The following is an 18,308-nucleotide window of genomic DNA, read 5'->3' as shown; positions in this document are numbered from 1 at the left end:
ATCGGAAGACTATATAACAGAGAAACACACATTAAGCATGGAAAATAAACCAGGCTCAAAAATATCTGTTAGCCATCCAGCTGTTCTGGAGGAAAAGAAAACCCCAAGTCAATTTACCCTCAGGTCACCGCGAGAGTACGCAGGATTTCCTGCTCCTCAGTGAAGGGAGCAGTGATAGTGGGAGTGGAAATCAGTGTGGCACAATGATTTAAGATGAAATCATACAAAGAACCCCACCATATAAAAATGGTAACATTGAGAATGCTACTTGAAGGGGGAGTGAGGTGGAGTGAAGGCTTCCCCACTGTCACGTTACGTCACGTCAGGCCCTAGGTATACTTAGAACTGCAAGATGATACATGGAAGAAGCAGTAGACTTCAAACCAGAAAGTCTGAATTTAAGTCTCAGTTCTTTCTACCTACACCTGTGTACTTTTCAGCAAGTCAAATTCTCCCAGCCTCAGTTTCCTCATCTACGAAATGGGGACAACTATATCTATCTCACCAAGTTGTCACAGGATTAAACGAGCCAAAAATGTAAACTCTTTTCTAAATTAATTAACTAATTTATTTTTGGCTGTGTTGGGTCTTCGTTGCTACATGCAGGTTTTCTCTAATTGCAGCAAGTGGGGGCTATTCTTCGTTGCAATGCAGTGCACAGGCCTCTACATTGCGGTGGCTTCTCTTGTTGCAGAGCACAGGCTCCAGGCACACAGGCTTCAGGAGTTGTGGCTCGTGGGTTCTATAGTGCAGGCTCAGTAGTTGTGGTGCACAGGCTTAGTTGCTCTGCGGCATGTGGGATCTTCCCGGACCGGGGCTCAAACCCGTGTCCCCTGCATTGGCAGGCGGATTCTTAACCACTGCACCACCAGGGAAGTCCCTGTAAATTGTTATAATGAGACTCCTCCTTATATTGCTCAACCATATCAGATGACTCCTTTTTTTTTGGCCGCGTTGGGTCTTCATTTGCTGCACGTGGGCTTTCTCTAGTTGCAGTGAGCAGGCGGGCTACTCTTCATTGCGGTGCACGGGCTTCTCATTGCGGTGGCTTCTCTTGTTGCAGAGCATGGGCTCTAGGCATGCGGGCTTCAGTAACTGTGGCACACAGGCTCACTAGTTGTGGCTTGCAGTCTCTAGAGTGCAGGCTCAGCAGTTGTGGTGCATGGGCTTAGTTGCTCTGTGGAATGTGGGATCTTCCCGGACCAGGGATTGAACCCACATTCCCTGCATTGGCAGGCGATAATTTCACTTATTAATTAATTAATAATTAATAATTTCACTTATTCAGATTACCAAGATAGATCCACTATCACATCAGGACATTCATAATAGACATCTACCCCATTTTGCAAGATTCCAGAAGCAGTCTGCAACTTTTATTTTTTCTCTTAGCAGTACAGTTTTTCAAATGAAATCTTATGTGGAAATGGAACAAGTAAAACTGATTTTTAAAAATATGAAGCTGCTCGTTTGAATTTGAGTGGGAGTCTTGGAGCCCCCCAATGGCATGGACCCACTGTACTCAGAAAACCCAGTATCATAACATATCTTTTAACAATTTTATTTATTTATTTTATTTGGCTGCGCTGGGTCTTGTGGCATGCGGGATCTTTTTTTAGTTGTGGCATGTGGAATCTTTAGTTGCAACATGTGGGATCTAGTTCCCTGACCAGGGATAGAACCTGGGCCCCCTGCCCTGGGAGTGTGGAGTCTTAGCCACTGGACCACCAGGGAAGTCCCATAACAAATCTTAATGACCCAAGAAGGGGTTCCCTTTTCCTAGGTGGTCAGGATACTGATTCAGATGTGCTGGCTGGCTGGCTGTGCCCACATTTCCTAAGATACGGCAACCTAATATGTGAAATCCCAATCTCACTGCACTGAGGGAAAATGAGAATCCTGGATATGCTATCAGGGAGCAATTCATGGCTGTGAAATCTTAAGTTTTGTGCTTTATTCATTCCATAATCAGACTTGCCCTACTGGACCAAGCACTTCTGGCTAGAATATAATACATGAGGTCAAGGTCATGAGCCTGAAGCACATATGAGCCCATTCCTGCACCCCTCTCTGCTAGATGAAATCCTAGTCATCTTTCAGGGCTCGATTCAAATGTAACCTCTTCTGTGAAGCTTTCCTTGACTCTCTCTATTCCCGCTATGTTCCCATTCCCCATAGGAAATATTCCTTCCTTCCCTGTATTCTCTGTGCACCAACAGCACGGAAGCATGGAAAGAGTACATGCATGAATCATTCAACAAGTATTTACTGAGCTCCTACTGGGTGCCAGGTACTATACAAGATAGACACTGGGGTTCAAGGACAAACAACACATGATTTCTGCCTCCAAAGAACTTTCAATTTAATATAGGAGATAAATTTCAATATAATGTGGCAGGTAATAATATAGGCATGTAATAGGATCTCAGAGGGGTACTCAGTCCAACCTGGAGGAGGAGATCCCTGAGCTGGGTGGGCCTTGAAGATCAGCTACAAGGATGGCAAGGGCTCTCCAGGCAGTGGGAACAACAAAGCCACCACGTCGAAGTACGAGAGAATATGGTCTGTCTCAGAAGCTACAAGTAGTTGGTAATTCAGTTTTTCTTCCTTCTTTTTTTCCCTTTTTAATTTTAAAAGAATCCCTTAAAAAGACTGTAAAATGGGAGAAGACAGATTACAGAAAATGAAGCTGAAAAGAAAGGCAGGTCTTAAAGTCTTGAATGCCAGGCCAAGGAACTTAAATAATTGCATAGTGAGGAAGAGCAGAGATAAATACACAGCTAACAATTATACTCTTATTTTAAAAACACTTTTTAAACTGCAAAAGTTAACACAGACTTAACTTTTAAAAATTCAAACAATTCAGAATTATAAAAGTAAAAAGTAAGATTTTAGTTTTGGGCAGACCACTCTGGTAAGAGTATAGGTTTAAGATTTATGAGATTTTATACAATTTTTAGGTTTATAGATTTAAGGGGATTGATCAGAGAAAGGGAGGCCAGAGGGAGGCTAGGACAACAGTTTAGGTGAGAGTTAAAGTCAGTCTAAAACAGGGCAGTGTTGGTAGAGACAGAGAGACAGGAGACAGAACTGAGAAATTCTTAGGAAGTCTGACTTTGCCTCTGACTGCTGTGTCTGCAGACAAGTTACCTTACTTTTCTGAGCCTTCATTTCTTCATCTGAAAAATGGCAATGCCAACATCTAACGTCATAGGATTATTAAAAGGATTAAACGAGATAATCTATGTGAAGATCCTATTAAAACCCGGCTTAAAGTGGGCAATCAACAAACGTGAGTTCCCTTCTCATCCTCTCCCCATTCTCCCCTTAAGAATTACTTATTTCTTTCTCCTCTGGTAGAGTATGAGCTCCTGGAAGGCAGAGACCATTTCTTACTATTGCTGTATCCTCTCAGCATCTGGCACATAAAATATGTTCAATACATGTTTACTGGATGAATAAAGGGTCAGCTAGCTCTACAACCTGAGGAAATCTCGTTTCCACAGGCACAAGCCAACCCTGGCCCTCAGATCAACTTCCTCAAGATAGGAATGCTCTGATCACAAGTGGGAGAGTGAGCAATGGCATCCAGCAACACTACCCTGGAAAAACACCTGAGAGAGAGCATAACTCCTGCTGAGTGAGAATAAGAAGTATCATTAGCTAGATGTCCTTTGTCCTATAGAGAAGGAACCAGTGTGTGACTGACTTCCACCCATTTGGCTTCCTAAGGGTGACAGAAGCAGAAATGATGCTTTTAAGAAGCAGTGAGGCTCTCTGCAGCCTTCATGTGCTTCCTTGTCAGCCATACTGCTGTTGCACTGCTGTCAATGTTCCTTTGTGTAAGACAGGCACTGGCGGGGTTTCATTTCTTTCTTGACGCCCCATCCAGGTTTCCCTAAGCCCTGGATCAACTGAGATGGTCTCTGAGCTAGGTGATGGCTTAGGAATCTCAGACCCCATACGTCATATGGTCACAGACCTCTGTCTCCTCAGGCACCTATTTTCAAGGCAGGGCCTATTACTATCTGAGGGGGGATACAGGCTTTCTTGATATTCCACTGTTTTCACTAAGGGCAGTGATGCGATAGGAGAGGTGAATGTCTGAAATAATTCACACCAAGATGCTTCTGCTAAGGAAGATCACTAAAATGGCATTTTGACAGAGGTTCTTATGGGAGCTAGAATGGCACTAGACAAATGCAGAGCCTATCCAAGCATCTGCCCTTCCCATATCTCGGCTCCAAGCAAACAAAGTCAACTTAATTCAGAAAGAAATCCAAACCCATGCATGTACCCCACCCAAGGCAGTCTTACTCATTCTTATCAATTAAAAAAAAAAAATTACAGTTGAGCTGGCTTTCCCTCAGCTCCAAAACAGACTGGTTAACCCCCAGCTTCCTCCTAGAGAAGAATGGCTCCAGCTCCAATTTGTGTCACTGTGTTCACACAGCTTGCAAAACTCCCAATACCCCAGAGACTACAGAAGTAATTTGTACCCTGAACTTGGACCTGGGGGCTTGCAGCACAATTAAATGTGTACCAAGGCAGACAAGTCAGCCAGAATCTCTCTGAATGCATGTTTGCTTTACTTCTCTTTGGGAAGAAAAGGGGCGGCGGGGCGGGGCGGGGGGGGGTTGTTGTGTAGATAAAGACTATTGGCACATTTGAGGCTTCAACAAAATCAGGCTACATCGAATAGCTTTGTGCAATTACAGGCACATTCCCCAACCCAAGATACTGCTCTGTGAACCTCCCACTTTACACACAGAGAATTCTGCTCTGTCATTCCATCTGCAGTTTCTGCTGCAGCCCTTCCTGCCACCCTTCCCACAGATTTCTTTTGAAGCAGGGGGAGGGGGAGGGGGAGGGAACCTAGAGGGTGGTGGTAGATGAAGAAAGGGTTGAGGGGAAGAATCTGTACCAAAAAGGAGCCTCTCTTTGGGGAGGGGGTGGGAGTGGGATAAATTTTCGCACTACCTAGGGAAGGCAGATGGGGGAGAAATAGGAACACGGAGGAGAAGGAAACAAAATAAAGAGCACCAACGACCCCTGAGGGCAAAGCACAGGCTCTCTGCGGCACTCACTCAGGCTGCCCAGCTGTCGGATGACATTTGCCAGGGTGATGTTGGTCATGCATTCCAGCTCGCTTCTAACGCTAGGCAACGTCTGACGGCACAGGTGCCTTGGCTCGATGTTCCTCGTTACTAACGGCATGGTGGACCTGCTTCAGGCAACGTTCTGAATGATGAAAAACAACCTAAAAAAGAAATAACAGGAAAAGTATTACTCAACCACAAATTCCAGGCACACCAGGGCTGTGAGTCTTTTTTCCTTTTGTTTTGCTCTGATCTGAACAGCTTTAAAAATCTTCTTTTTTCTGTTTTAAGCCCTCCCTTACCCCTACCACCCCTTTTAAAGGTTTGCCATTAGAGGCTTGCTGGATAAGTTTAGAAATTCTGAACTGGTGACTGCTGACTGAGGGTACACAGGCAGCATAAAAACCTAAAAACCTTAAAATAACAACTATGCTCCAACTAATAAGAGTCTCCAGAGGCAGAGACGCATGGTAAGAAAACAGCCCATTCAACAAGTCCTGGATGGTATATAGATCTTAACCTTGGGGGGTCCACAACCAGAACAGATCAGATTCCATATAATCAATTATAAGAATCAAAAAAGAGCTTCTGTCATCTGACAGTCTCCACAATGAAATTAAGTTGCCAATAGTGATTCTACTGATCTGCAACAGGACATAACTTCTCCAGTCCTTCCCTGATGGAGGACTGTTAATGTACAGCTAAATACTGCCAGTATCTATTAACACTACCAAAGTTTAGTCTGTAAATTGACAGAATGAAAGAATATCAAGGAAAATTATACACGTTCAATATATCAAACGTGATGCCAAGCACCCTGTGCTGTAAGATTCCTTAGTCCTTTCTCTTCTACCCACAGCTCCCTTTCTCTCTCCCATCCGGTTCAACACACCTGGGCCAAAAGGCTCTTGAAACAGCAGGAAGTGGAGCAGATCCGGAAACCTTCCAGTTACTGTTTCTTATCCTGTCGGCTGAGCCCCTTTCCCTAGGAAATCCCCCAGCACTTTAGGTTCATGCTGAGCTATTGTTTTAGAGTTAGATTACCAAATTCCTAGCTTTACAAGGACAGGAGGAGGTTTTTTATCCAACAAAATGGATATGACTACAGCCAAGGCACATCGGGCTGGAACTGTTTCCCTATCTTGTGAAACTAAAGAAATTTAAAACAGCCTAATGGTTTTTGTGCTGGGGAAAATGGCAAATTAAATGGTAAAGCATAAAGGTAACATACCCAAGTCCCCAAGGTTGCAAACTCCTCTTTAAAAAAAAACAAACCCACAGAGTTCTACTTACATCAAATCTCAAAACACCAGCTCATCACCAAAAAAGTTGATTGTGAATACGAAATGCTTAAACCAAGCTAAACATCATAGATCTTAAAAGTGAACCAACATATTGTCTGACCAAAAGAAAAAAAAAAAAAAAAGCCCTTCAGGCTCAAAGAGGGAGTAGAACCCTTTGGAACAGACTGCTCCTTGTTATGGACATTCTGATCTGCTAAGAGTAAAAATAAAACAGGAAGCCAGCAGCTTGGGAAACAAGATTTCCTGTCACCAACAGCAACAGCCTAAGAACCAAGAGAATCAGCTGTTTGCTCATAACATAGAACCTCCCTTTAACAGTCACTGTGTGGCAGCTGTTCCTATCTTTGGGGTACAGAGGTGTTTCCTGAATGTTTGTCTACTGTCTAAGGAAATAATTTTCATTCTGTTCCTCAGCTAAGTTCCCCTTTGACTAAACAGGTTTTCTAATCCAAACCCCGGACTTTCCCTCCCAGCCTACCTCTTCTCCTCTTTTACATAATCTAAAGGGTACTGGGTACTAACATGCAAGCTTTATTAACTCATACTGAAAAGAGAGTTTAGAACAGCAAAGGAGGCAAGGTGTTACAAATAAAAGAACCTCACAGGACTCTGCATCCTCTGGATGCCCTTATACTCCCAAACTTCAAGCTTTTAGGAAGAACCAGAAATTCAGGGGTACAGCCAGAGATGAGTGAAAATAGCCACTACAGCTCCCTCCATTAGCAATTATTTCAGAACTTGTTCTAGCTTCTTAGAGGAGCTACAGGAGCCAGATCCCCTTGAAATTCTGCGCTGAATGGCCACTGACAGGGCATTCCAGACATTCTCTTTGGACACCTAATGGAAACTGGATTCCAGATGGCTAGGTAAATGTCAGATTGGGGGTGGAGCTGGGGAAGCCACTCTGACACCTTGGTACTTTAGCATTTATGCTATCCTAAGTACCTTGGGTAAGTGGACACAAATGGAGTCAACTCTATGTCTTCTGGGGTGGAGGAACCAAGTTTTCAATAGCAAGATAGCTACCTCTTGCCAAAAAAAGCCAGCTCCCACAACCAGCTAGAGTACTCAAGAAATTACAATATGTCAATATCTGTCAAGACAAAACAATTAGAAAAGTGAATCTGCTACTAAAAAAAAAAATTTTATATGTTTCAGAGCCACCAGAGAGAAAAGACAAGATTCCCTATTATATGGAATTACCTAAATCACTGCTCATTTTTCTTTTGGATAATCAAGGTTAGTTGTATTATGCCAAAGAAGTATGGAATTACGCATGATCTGAACCACAATACTAATTTGACCAAGGAAAAAAAAACCCTCTATTCCAGTGAAGATAAACTTAGAAATGGGGCAAAGACTTCCAAGGCTCTTGACTCAACTCAGCTTCAAGTTGTGGAGTTGAGACATACTTCCCTTAGTGCCCTGAGTCTTGACACCTTACTAGCTGTGTTATCTTGGGCAATTTTCCTAGAGACATTAAATAACGTAACATGTATAAAATGTCCACTACAGGGATAAGAAAAAAGGTAGTTATTTTTAGTTCCATGGACCTCAGGCAAATCCTCCTGTAAAATCAATTCTATTCATTGACAAATATTTTAAAACACTTTTAACAATGGACGTATTATGTAGTAGAATACAATATTCACATAAATTTAAAGATGAAACCCTAGGGGCTTCCCTGGTGGCGAAGTGGTTAAGAATCCGCCTGCCAATGCCGGGAACATGGGTTCAAGCCCTTGTCCGGGAAGATCCCACATGCCGTGGAGCAACTAAGCCCATGCGCCACAACTACTGAGCCTGTGCTCTAGAGCCCGTGAGCCACAACTACTGAAGCCTGAACACCTAGAGCCTGTGCTCTGCAACAAAAGAAGCCACCACAACGAGAAGCCCGTGCACTGCAAGGAAGGGCAGCCCCCGCTCGCCACAACTAGAGAAAGCCCGCATGCAGCAACAAAGACCCAAAGCAGCCAAGAATAAATAAATTAAATAAATAAATTTATAATAAATAAATACATGTGTGTGTGTATATATATATTTAAAAAAATAATAATAAAGTTGAAACCCTAGACTTCAATGAAATTTGTGGGGTTTTTTTCTGGAGATTGCTCCCAGCCATGCTTCTGGACCTCTTGAAGAACATACATTCTCTCTCTCTACTCTTTTACACTGGGTTCCTCATCTGAACCACAGAACAAAGAAAAGAATTTGAGTGACTATTTCCTCAATTCTCTTCAAGAGTGTAAACAACTAGGACCATTTCAGATGCACTGGAAAAAAGTTAATACATTACATACAATGGATGCCTAATAGCATTAGGGTTTAATTTTCTTATGGGAATGCAGTTGAGAAAAGCTCATCTATCATCAGTAGTCATTTAGTGGAAAATGTGTGGAGCACTGGGTGTTGATGAACCACTAAATTAAGGAAGTGACATGGGCAAATCTGCATTTTTAGATAAATGATTCTAACCGAAATCGGAAGCTGTATTTGGGCAGGAGAAGACTGGAGGTAAGAAGACCAGTTGGGAAACTCTTCCCAGGCTGAGAAGGAGACAACAGAAATGGAGAGACCCACCACAGCTAGCAAATATGAACTGAGGAACCATAGACAGGCTGCAGGGGTGAGTCCAACCCTTCAGCCCTATCTGTAGCTCTCTCCTGATAGCTTTGTACAGTTATACTCACAAAGTGATATAAAATGTATGTTTCTTTATTACACATATTATGAGGGAGTTCCCTGGTGGCCTAGTGGTTAGGATTTGGCACTGTCACTGCTGTGGCCTGGTTTTGATCCCTGGCGGGGGAACTGAGGTCCTGATTCTAATAAAAAATTAAAAAAAAATAAAAGTATTATGAAAAGAGCTAAATACTAGTGCCAGTAATGAAAAGAAAGTGAAGAAAACCAAGAAAGTAGTCGTTCTTGGCTGGAAAAAGAAGTTTGGACACATGAAAGTGGAATGCCCTGTCTTTATAGAATCAGTAAAGTTCTTTTTCAGTTATACTTTATTTTGATTAGGGAAATTATATGCTACAGAGATATTTGCTAACTTGGGAGTCTGAGAAGGTCTTACCTTGGGGGATGTTACATAGGAGAGGAATTAAATTAGAACCACTGAGAAGATAAAAGTTACAGGGAAGTAGATTTCAATTAAGTTAGTTCCTTTTAATTAGAGTTGTCCTATATTAGAATGGGTTCTCTTCAGAAGTTATAAGTTCCCCAGTATCATCCTCTGGATACCAGCTATTGGGCATGTTGGGGGAGAGATTCCTAGACTGTAAGAAGATGATGTTGAGAGGTCAGACTGGATGACTTCTACAATGCCTGTTAAATCAAAGATGACATAATTCTCACTCTGGGCTTCAGTTTCCTCATCTGCAAAATAAAGAGACTCAGCTAGATGATCTTTAAGAAGTTCTAAAATTCCTGGATTTGCTTCTACCTAAGCTGCCATAACCTCTTCACTTGGCCAACAGCCACTTGCATTCTGAACACGAGGCCAGAGGGAGGTCTAGGGACTGTAGAGAAGGGCAGATCATGATCATGAATCAAACCCTTTGCCAGATCTAGATTCATCTAGTTACCAGGACGGCTAGGATCCAGAATGGTAAAAAGGACATTCCAGACAAAGCCCTGGGGTTAAGTTATTTACACTCTGGGAACCTCCCAAGCCAATCTGGGAGTTGGCTACCCAAAGAAGTCCAAAGGAAAAACTGGCTTTGGACCAGTTCCAGACATCCAGCCAGACTCAGCAGCAACCCCCATCTTTACCCCTGGCTGTTTTCAGCCTAAGAAACTTGAGAATGAGCCTGAGAATAAATAAAAGACTTCAGGCATCCCCTCCTAGCTATGGCCTGGAGTACACTGACCAGTCTAGACTGCCGGTACCATTATGGGATTCATGCTTTGAACTGGAAACTGGATGAGGTGTTCTTTGAGGTCCCTTCACAACAGTAAGATTCTACAAGTCTTTATATTTGAAGTTATCATGAAATATTTATATATCACATTTTGGTCAGTGCAAAGGCAAAAGGAGACTTTGACATGCACCCTACACTCTGAACTCTCAACTCTGTTCCCAACAGCCTGTAGCAGGAGTGGGGTGAAGTAGGTGAGAGGTAGGGATTGGGAGGGTGGAAGAAGATAATAAAGGAAGGCTGCATGTGAGAGGGAGGATGCACTCATCTGTACCCTACACTCTGAATTCTTATTATTACCAGGACAGAAAACAGATGACTACTCATTCTGGCAATGATATGTACTACTAGCTATTTATTATAAATAAATAAACAATGCTTCATTTAGAGCCACGGTCACTGATAACACCTGCAGATTTCTATGGCCACATCCAAAAGCAAGTATATCTGAGCTACAGCAAAAACCGTAACAACAGAAATGCTTCTCAAGGCAGTTCCTCTTTGAAACATACCCCCAAAATGCTGATCAGCAGTAGCAGGGGATGAGAACATGTGGGGATATTGTATGTGTGGCAATTAGGACTTCTGCTTTCACTTCAGCATTTCCCACTGTTCTATAGTTAACAGCACTTTGGATGGGGGCATATGAGAAGAGCTTTGCTTTGTAGGCCAGTTTCCTCTTTCAAGAAATAAATTTCTTTATGTTAAAGAATGTATATTTCACTGCGGTTCAAGAATCTCAACTGAAAGTCAAATAATCATTTGACTTCAAAATAATACACAACACACAGGTTTACTGTAATCTAAGTCTGTCTGTTAAAACGTTTAAAGAAGTATGAATTTACTGTTGCATATAGCAGTCCTCACTATCATGCAACAATCACAAGGAGGAATGCCTCATTATAGACTAAAGCATCTACCCACTTCCTATTGAAATACAGGGTGGGGCTAAACCTACAAATATAACCAGACTCTCTCCAAACATAAGAAGTTACTGACAAATCAGTTTAGGTCACTAGAGTAATGTTCAAAAGAGCTAGCAAGACAAATGGAACTCCTAGGGTGGACAAAGAAACTATCTGACTGGGAGAACGAAGAAAAAAAGCTTACTTGTGATCTAAAACCAGGAGAAATTTCCAATTTCATAAAGGAATGACACCAGCTATGGACCTACATTCAATAAATGTAAAGCTCCTTCTTGTCCTAATTTGGTTTTGGGAAAGCAGCCCAGGGAAACAGGACTTCCAAACTACCGTATCTTACTCCTTGAACACACTGTATATCAAGGACCATTCACATCTGGTAATTCCATAGCTTTCTTTTATCTTTTGGGAGCAATACCACCTTTTGTTCTTACTTATTACTCTTATTACTCTTCAGGCTCTAACCATAGCTTTGCTCTTAAAGCTAAAATTGGGGGATAACTTTTACTTCAAAATTAGTTTCTTCTAGTATCAACTATTCCATAGAAAACTGCCTTTTATTTTTAAATTTATTTATTTTTGGCTGCGTTGGGTCTTCATTGCTGCGCGTGGGCTTTCTCTAGTTGTAGCGAGTGGGTCTACTCTCCATTGCGGTGTGCAGGCTTCTCATTGCCGTGGCTTCTCTTGTTGCGGAGCACAGTCTCTAGGCGCGCCGGCTTCAGTAGCTGTGGCACGCAGGCTCAGTAGTTGTGGTGCACGGGCTTAGTTGCTCCGCGGCATATGGGATCTTCCCAGACCAGGGCTTGAACCCGTCTCCCCGGCATTGGCAGGTGGATTCTTAATCATTGTGCCACCAGCGAAGCCCGAAAACTGCCTTTTAAATGGCCAAAATTAGGCTCTCTTTTTAGTAGGATCCGTCTGGTTGTCCAAAAGAAAATACACTAAAACTGTGAGCTAGAAACCTGGATTCTAGTTCTTAGTCTAATGACTAGCAATTGGGGAAAAACTTTCAATTCATCTTTCTAGTTCGGCTGTGAGCTGCACTAAAAAAAATGCTTGAGAGGTGCCATACGAAACAGATTTTGTTTGCAAAGTATTCTGAGCTCCAAAGAAACGATTTATTAACGTAAAATATTTCCTGGATCTCCACCTTTGCCCAAGTTCCCTGTTCTAAGACCCCAATTACACAGAGTCTACAATGTTATCACCGATAACTTGCAGTAACAAAGTTCATTTTACTTTCCCAACCTAATGCCAATTTCTAGCAATACCTAATTCATCAAAATGGAATGGTCTAGGAGACTTCCCTGGTGGCGCAGTGGTTAAGAATCCGCCTGCCGATGCAGGGGACACGGGTTCGAGCTCTGGTCCGGGAAGATCCCACATGCTGCGGAGCAACTAAGCCCGTGTGCCACAGCTACTGAAGCCCGTGCGCCTAGAGTGCATGCTCCGCAACAAGATAAGCCACCACAATGAGAAGCCAGCACATCGCAACGAAGAGTAGCCCCTGCTCGCCGCAACTAGAGGAAGCACTTGCACAGCAAGGAAGACCCAATGCAGCCAAAAAAGAAAAAATAAATTAAAAAATTTTTTTAAATGGAATGGTTTGAAATACTCCAAACTATCCATCTAAAAGGGCTTACTTTTGATCCAGCAATTCCACTCCTGGGTATTTATCGAAAGGGGGAAAAAACCCCCACTAATTCGAAAAGATATCTGGGGCTTCCCTGGTGGCACAGTGGTTAAGAATCTGCCTGCCAATGCAGGGGACACGGGTTCGAGCCCTGGCCTGGGAAGATCCCACATGCGTGGAGCAACTAAGCCCATGTGCCACAACTACTGAGCCTACGCTCTAGAGCCCGCGACCCACGACTACTGAGCTTGCGTCCCACAGTTACTGAAGCCCATGCTCCTAGAGCCCGTGCTCTGCAACAAGAGAAGCCACGACAATGAGAAGTCCATTCACTGCAATGAAGAGTAGCCCCCTCTTGCCACAGCTAGAGAAAGCCCATGCACAGCAAAAAAGACCCAACACAGACAAAAATAAAAACAAATAAATTTATTAAAAAAAAGAAAAAGATATCTGCACCTCTAAGTTCATTGCAGCATTATTTACAATAGCCAAGATATGGAAGCAACCGAAGTGCCCATCAATAGATTAATAGATAAAGAAGATGTGGTATGGGACCTCCCCGGTGGTCCAGTGGTTAAGAATCTGCCTTCCAATGCAGGGGACGCAGGCTCGATCCCTGGTCAGGGAACTAAGATCCCACATGATGTAGGGCAACTAAGCCCACGCTGCAACTACTGAGCAATCGAGCCACAACTAGAGAGCCTGCATGTTGAAACTACAGAGCCCATGTGCCCCAACTACTGAGTGCCTGGGCCACAACTAGAGAGAAGCCCACGCATCCCAGTGAAGAGCCTGCGCACCCCAATGAAAAGATTCTGCATGCTGCAATGAAGATCCCGTGTGCCGCAACTAAGACCTGATGCAGCCAAAAATAAAATAAATAAATATATTTTTAAAAAAAGAAAAAAAAAAGAATGAAATCTTGCCTTTGCAACAACATGGATGGACCTAGAGGGTATTATGCTAAGTGCAATAAGTCAGACAAATACTGTATGATTTTACTTATATATGGAATCTAAAAAACAAACGAACAAACGTAACAGAAACAGGGAGTTCCCTGGTGGTCTGTGGTTAAGATTCGGTGCTTTCACTGCCGTGACCCAGGTTCAATCCCTGGTTCGGGAAACCAAGTTCCCACTAGCTGCATGGCGTGAAGGAAGGGGGAAAAAAAAAAAAAAAAAAAAAAAAAAAAAGCAACAGAAATAATTATAGATACAGAGAACAAACAGGTGGTGCCAGAGGGGAGGGGGGAAGAAAGAAATAGGTGAAGGAGGGACTTCCCTGGTGGTCCAGTGGCTAAGACTCCATGCTCCCAATGCAGGGGGACCCGGGTTCGATCCCTGGTCAGGGAACTAGATCCCACATGCCTCAACTAAGAGTTCTCATGCTGCAACTAAAGATCCTGCATGCCGCAACTAAGACGCGGCACTGCCAAATAAATAAATAAATATTAAAAAAAAAACTAACTCACAAAACAAAACAAAGTATCAAACCTCAACAAATCAGCTCACAAGGTTATTAGAAATGTGTCAATAACTCACACAAGCCCTAATAAAGTCTTCTTTATTTTTAAGAGCTTCTTTTATTTATAGCCAATAACAGAAAAGAGGGATCACCAGTTGGTGGTGGCCAAAAATTTGAGATGAGGATAGATACAAAATGCATTCTTCTCCAAGTACATGCGCTTGAGTAGCTGGGAGGAAGCCTAACCTGGACATGTGCTACCGTATGGGAACACACAGTGGGTTTTTATGGAAGTGTCTAATCCCAGTTTACTACCTTACCCAGGGATGGAGAAAATGAGGCTAGGTCGTAACCTTTCTTTCCTGGTTCTTGCAAGTAGTCTACTGCACTGGGTTAAGCTCCCTACAGACAAAGCACTGGAGCACCCACTGGTGGATTAGAGACAGAGGCAAGTTTGAAAATGAGGGAGGAAGGAGATAATCAGGGCCAAACAGCACATCAGGCACTGAGTAAGTCTCATCTCAACCTGCTAGCTCTCTAACTATGCATGTTAATCTCTATGATACTTCTCTTCATATTTCAAGCTTCTCTCTGCAGTAACTACTCCCTCTCTGGGATAAAAAGGCCAAAAAAGAAACCAGTTTTACACAAATGAGAAAGGCCAGGGGAAAAAAGGTAAAGAGAAACAACAAAAAAGGAAATTCAGCAAAATGTTTTGCTGACAGCTCAGGGCAATACACAAACACACCGTGTGGTCATGGAGCAGACAGAAGCAGTAGTCCTGGATGTGACTGTTAATATACCAACTTAAGTGAGGGGAGAGACCTAGCAATCACAACTACATGTGAACACCAGGGAGTGGAATTATGAAGCAAACTGCCATGAAATTCCACATCAACTATTCTATTCTGCCAGCTGTAACAAGAATTCATTGCTGAAAAAGGGTCACACACTCATCTGTCACTAACAGCCAAGCTGCCAGCAACTAAGAGCAGCAAAGGGCAGCTGTACATCTACTTCCTCTCACAAGGTCTATTCACCATTCAAAACATGGGATTTATAAGGAAAAGTCCTTGAACAGGGTGAAAAGTAAGTGCCCATTTCTTTTCTTTCTACCCTCAGTTTACTAGGTTACCAAAGCCCTCAAAACCTAATAAGCAGTGATGTAGAGCAGCAAGAGCATGGACATTAGAGAAAGAGGTGTGGCTTTCAACCCACTACTGCCAAATTTCAGCTTTGGGACCTTGGCAAGCAGTCAATCTCTTAGTCTTTTTCCTAATCTGTTAAAATTAGTATAATGATCCTTAGTTTTTAAGGCTGTTGTGAAGAAAAATGAAATGATGCATGTATAAAATGCTTAATATAGTACCTAGCTCAGAATAATTACAATAACAGTAGTAGTGACTGTAATAGTAGTACTAGTAGTAGCAGCAGCAGCAGCAGCAGCAGCAGTAATAGAAGTACTAATCCTACATCTATCTAGCACTTAGTTCTGGCACATAGTTAACCATTAAACAACACTATTAATAAGCTTCAGTTGTATAAATGGCTAATTACTAATTATAGCACACTTATCAATCAATGAATATTTATCAAGTAGACACTAGAAAACACAAAGAAATATAAAATCCCTCCCCTGACTCTAAGAACTTATAATTTAATTGAGGAGACAGATAAAACAGATTTAAGTAACAACATAGCAAACAGAAGTTCAGTTATCAAACGAATGATGCAATGATGACAACAGAAAGGATGAAAAGATCACTTTGAATGGAACAGACTTCCTGGAATAAAAAGCTGAACTGGGCAGGATCTGGATATAAAGAATAAAGAAGGGAAGTTTTCTAGGAAGTCTTGAATTCTACCACTAAGAATTTACAGAAAAGTCACTATTCTAATGGGCTTTTATGGTATTTCATCAAATCTAAAATGCATCATGATTCAAGAAACGTTAAAAAGTAGGGAAACTGTACATCTCAGAATCAATGAAATATAATATTTCTTTTTCTACACTATGAGAGGGTGAACAAGATGATCTTTAAAAGTTCTTTCCAACACTGAAATGATATGATTCTATGACTCAGACTTACAAGAGAATATTCAAATTTTACCAAATCATCAACAGCATGAGAAGAAGAAAGATAATAAAAATAAAAGAGACTGGGCTTCCCTGGTGGCGCAGTGGTTGAGAGTCCGCCTGCCGATGCAGGGGACACGGGTTCGCGCCCCGATCCAAGAAGATCCCACATGCCATGGAGCGGCTGGGCCCGTGAGCCATGGCCGCTGAGCCTGCGCGTCTGGAGCCTGTGCTCCGCAACGGGAGAGGCCACAACAGTGAGAGGCCCGCATACCGCAAAAAAAATAAAAAATAAAAAAATAAATAAAAGAGACTGGAACCAAATTCCACTATTTGCAAAGCTAAAATGTTTACCTCCTAACTAGTATGTTCATATTTTCCTTTATATGCTTGAACATAGATATAACAGCTGTTTTAATACCCGTGTCTGGTAATTCCATCACCTCTGTCATTTCTTTTCTTTTTTTAAAAAATATTTATTTATTTATTTTGGTTGCACCGGGTCTTAGTTGCAGCACGTGGGATCTTCACTGCGGCGTGTTTAGTTGAGGCATGCAGGATCTGTAGTTGCAGCATGTGGACTCTTAGTTGCGGCATGCATGTGGGATCTAGTTTCTCAACCGGGGATTGAACCTGGGCTCCCTACATTTGGAGCGTGGACTCTTAGCCACTGGACCACCAGGGAAGTCCCACCTTTGTCATTTCCTAGTGTTTCTACTGACTGATTTTTCTCCTAATTATGGGCCATATTTTCCTGGTAACTTTTGATTGATTGGATGTTGGACATTGTGATTTTACAATGTTGAGTAACTAGCATTGTTGTTGTGGTTTCAAGAGCGCTGGGCTTTGTTCCTGTAGGCAGTGAAGTGACTTTCGGTTCAATTTGGTATGTCTGAGGCTTGTTTTTAAGCTTTGTTAGGGAGGGTCTTGAGCAGCCTTTACTCTATTGGATCTTTTAGCCCCAGTACAGATGTGGCCCTTCTGTGATCTCTACTGGATGCTGTCTACTGGATCTCTGCTGGAGAGTGAGCCACATGGGCTCTCTCCTCTGGGTGGTAGGAATTCAAACATGTCCCTGCACTGGGAACCAGTTAACTCATAACTTCCTGGTCCCTCTTTCCCCAACCTCCTGTAGCTTGACCCCACCAGGCATGTGGGTGATCCGCCAAGCCTCAAGAGGACCCTGAGAAGACTTCTAGAACAGTTCTCTGCATAGCTCCCTCTTTTCCAGAACTCTACCTCACAGCTTCCAGTTGCCTCAGCCTCCCTTGAACTACAATTTCTGTCTCTTCAGTTCAGTAAGACTAATGTGCTCTGCTTGGGATCCCCCACCTTGCTCCATGGTTAGAATATACATCTAGACAGAAAGGGTAATCACGGGGCTCACCTCCTTATTTCCCTTCTCCCAGCCATTAAAGCCACAAGCTTCCTGTTTAAGTCAGAATTGATTTCCACTCTAGTTTTGCAAGGTCCCAAATCATAAAGATGTACTGTAAAATTTTTAAAGTCAGATTAATTTCAATTTATCTTCAATAAGTGTATACCATGGAGTACTTTTAAAAGGAATAACAGGTATCCTGAAGTCAAACAAATAAGAAAGCACTGCAAGTAGGTAGGATATCATCATCATACGCATATATCATATTTGAATAACATTTGTGTGTGTGTGTGTGTGTGTGTGTGTGTGTGTGTGGTACGCGGGCCTCTCACTGCTGTGGCCTCTCCCGTTGCGGAGCACAGGCTCCGGAAGTGCAGGCTCAGCGGCCATGGCTCACAGGCCTAGCCGCTCCACGGCACGCAGGATCCTCCTGGACCAGTGCACGAACCCATGTCCCCTGCATCGGCAGGCGGACTCTCAACCACTGCGCCACCAGGGAAGCCCAACATT

The 18,308-nt window shown here is 42.7% G+C and overlaps 1 protein-coding gene across 2 annotated transcripts in view; it reads right to left on the bottom strand.

Moving 5' to 3' along the window:
* Positions 1 to 18,308, bottom strand: part of WASF2 (WASP family member 2) — a 70,319-nt gene that overhangs the window by 12,838 nt on the left and 39,173 nt on the right. For both annotated transcript variants that reach the window (XM_007459087.1, XM_007459088.1), the window contains one exon: positions 5,088 to 5,260. In XM_007459087.1, coding sequence (XP_007459149.1) covers positions 5,088 to 5,217 — 130 coding nt within the window. In that variant the 5' untranslated portion in view covers positions 5,218 to 5,260. Of the gene's footprint in view, positions 1 to 5,087; positions 5,261 to 18,308 lie in introns of those variants that run through there.

This window comes from Lipotes vexillifer, unplaced genomic scaffold (genome assembly GCF_000442215.2).
Source record: "Lipotes vexillifer unplaced genomic scaffold, Lipotes_vexillifer_v1.1 scaffold496, whole genome shotgun sequence".
NCBI classification, from domain to species: Eukaryota; Metazoa; Chordata; class Mammalia; order Artiodactyla; family Lipotidae; genus Lipotes; species Lipotes vexillifer.
This window is presented reverse-complemented; position numbering and strand designations above follow the sequence as displayed.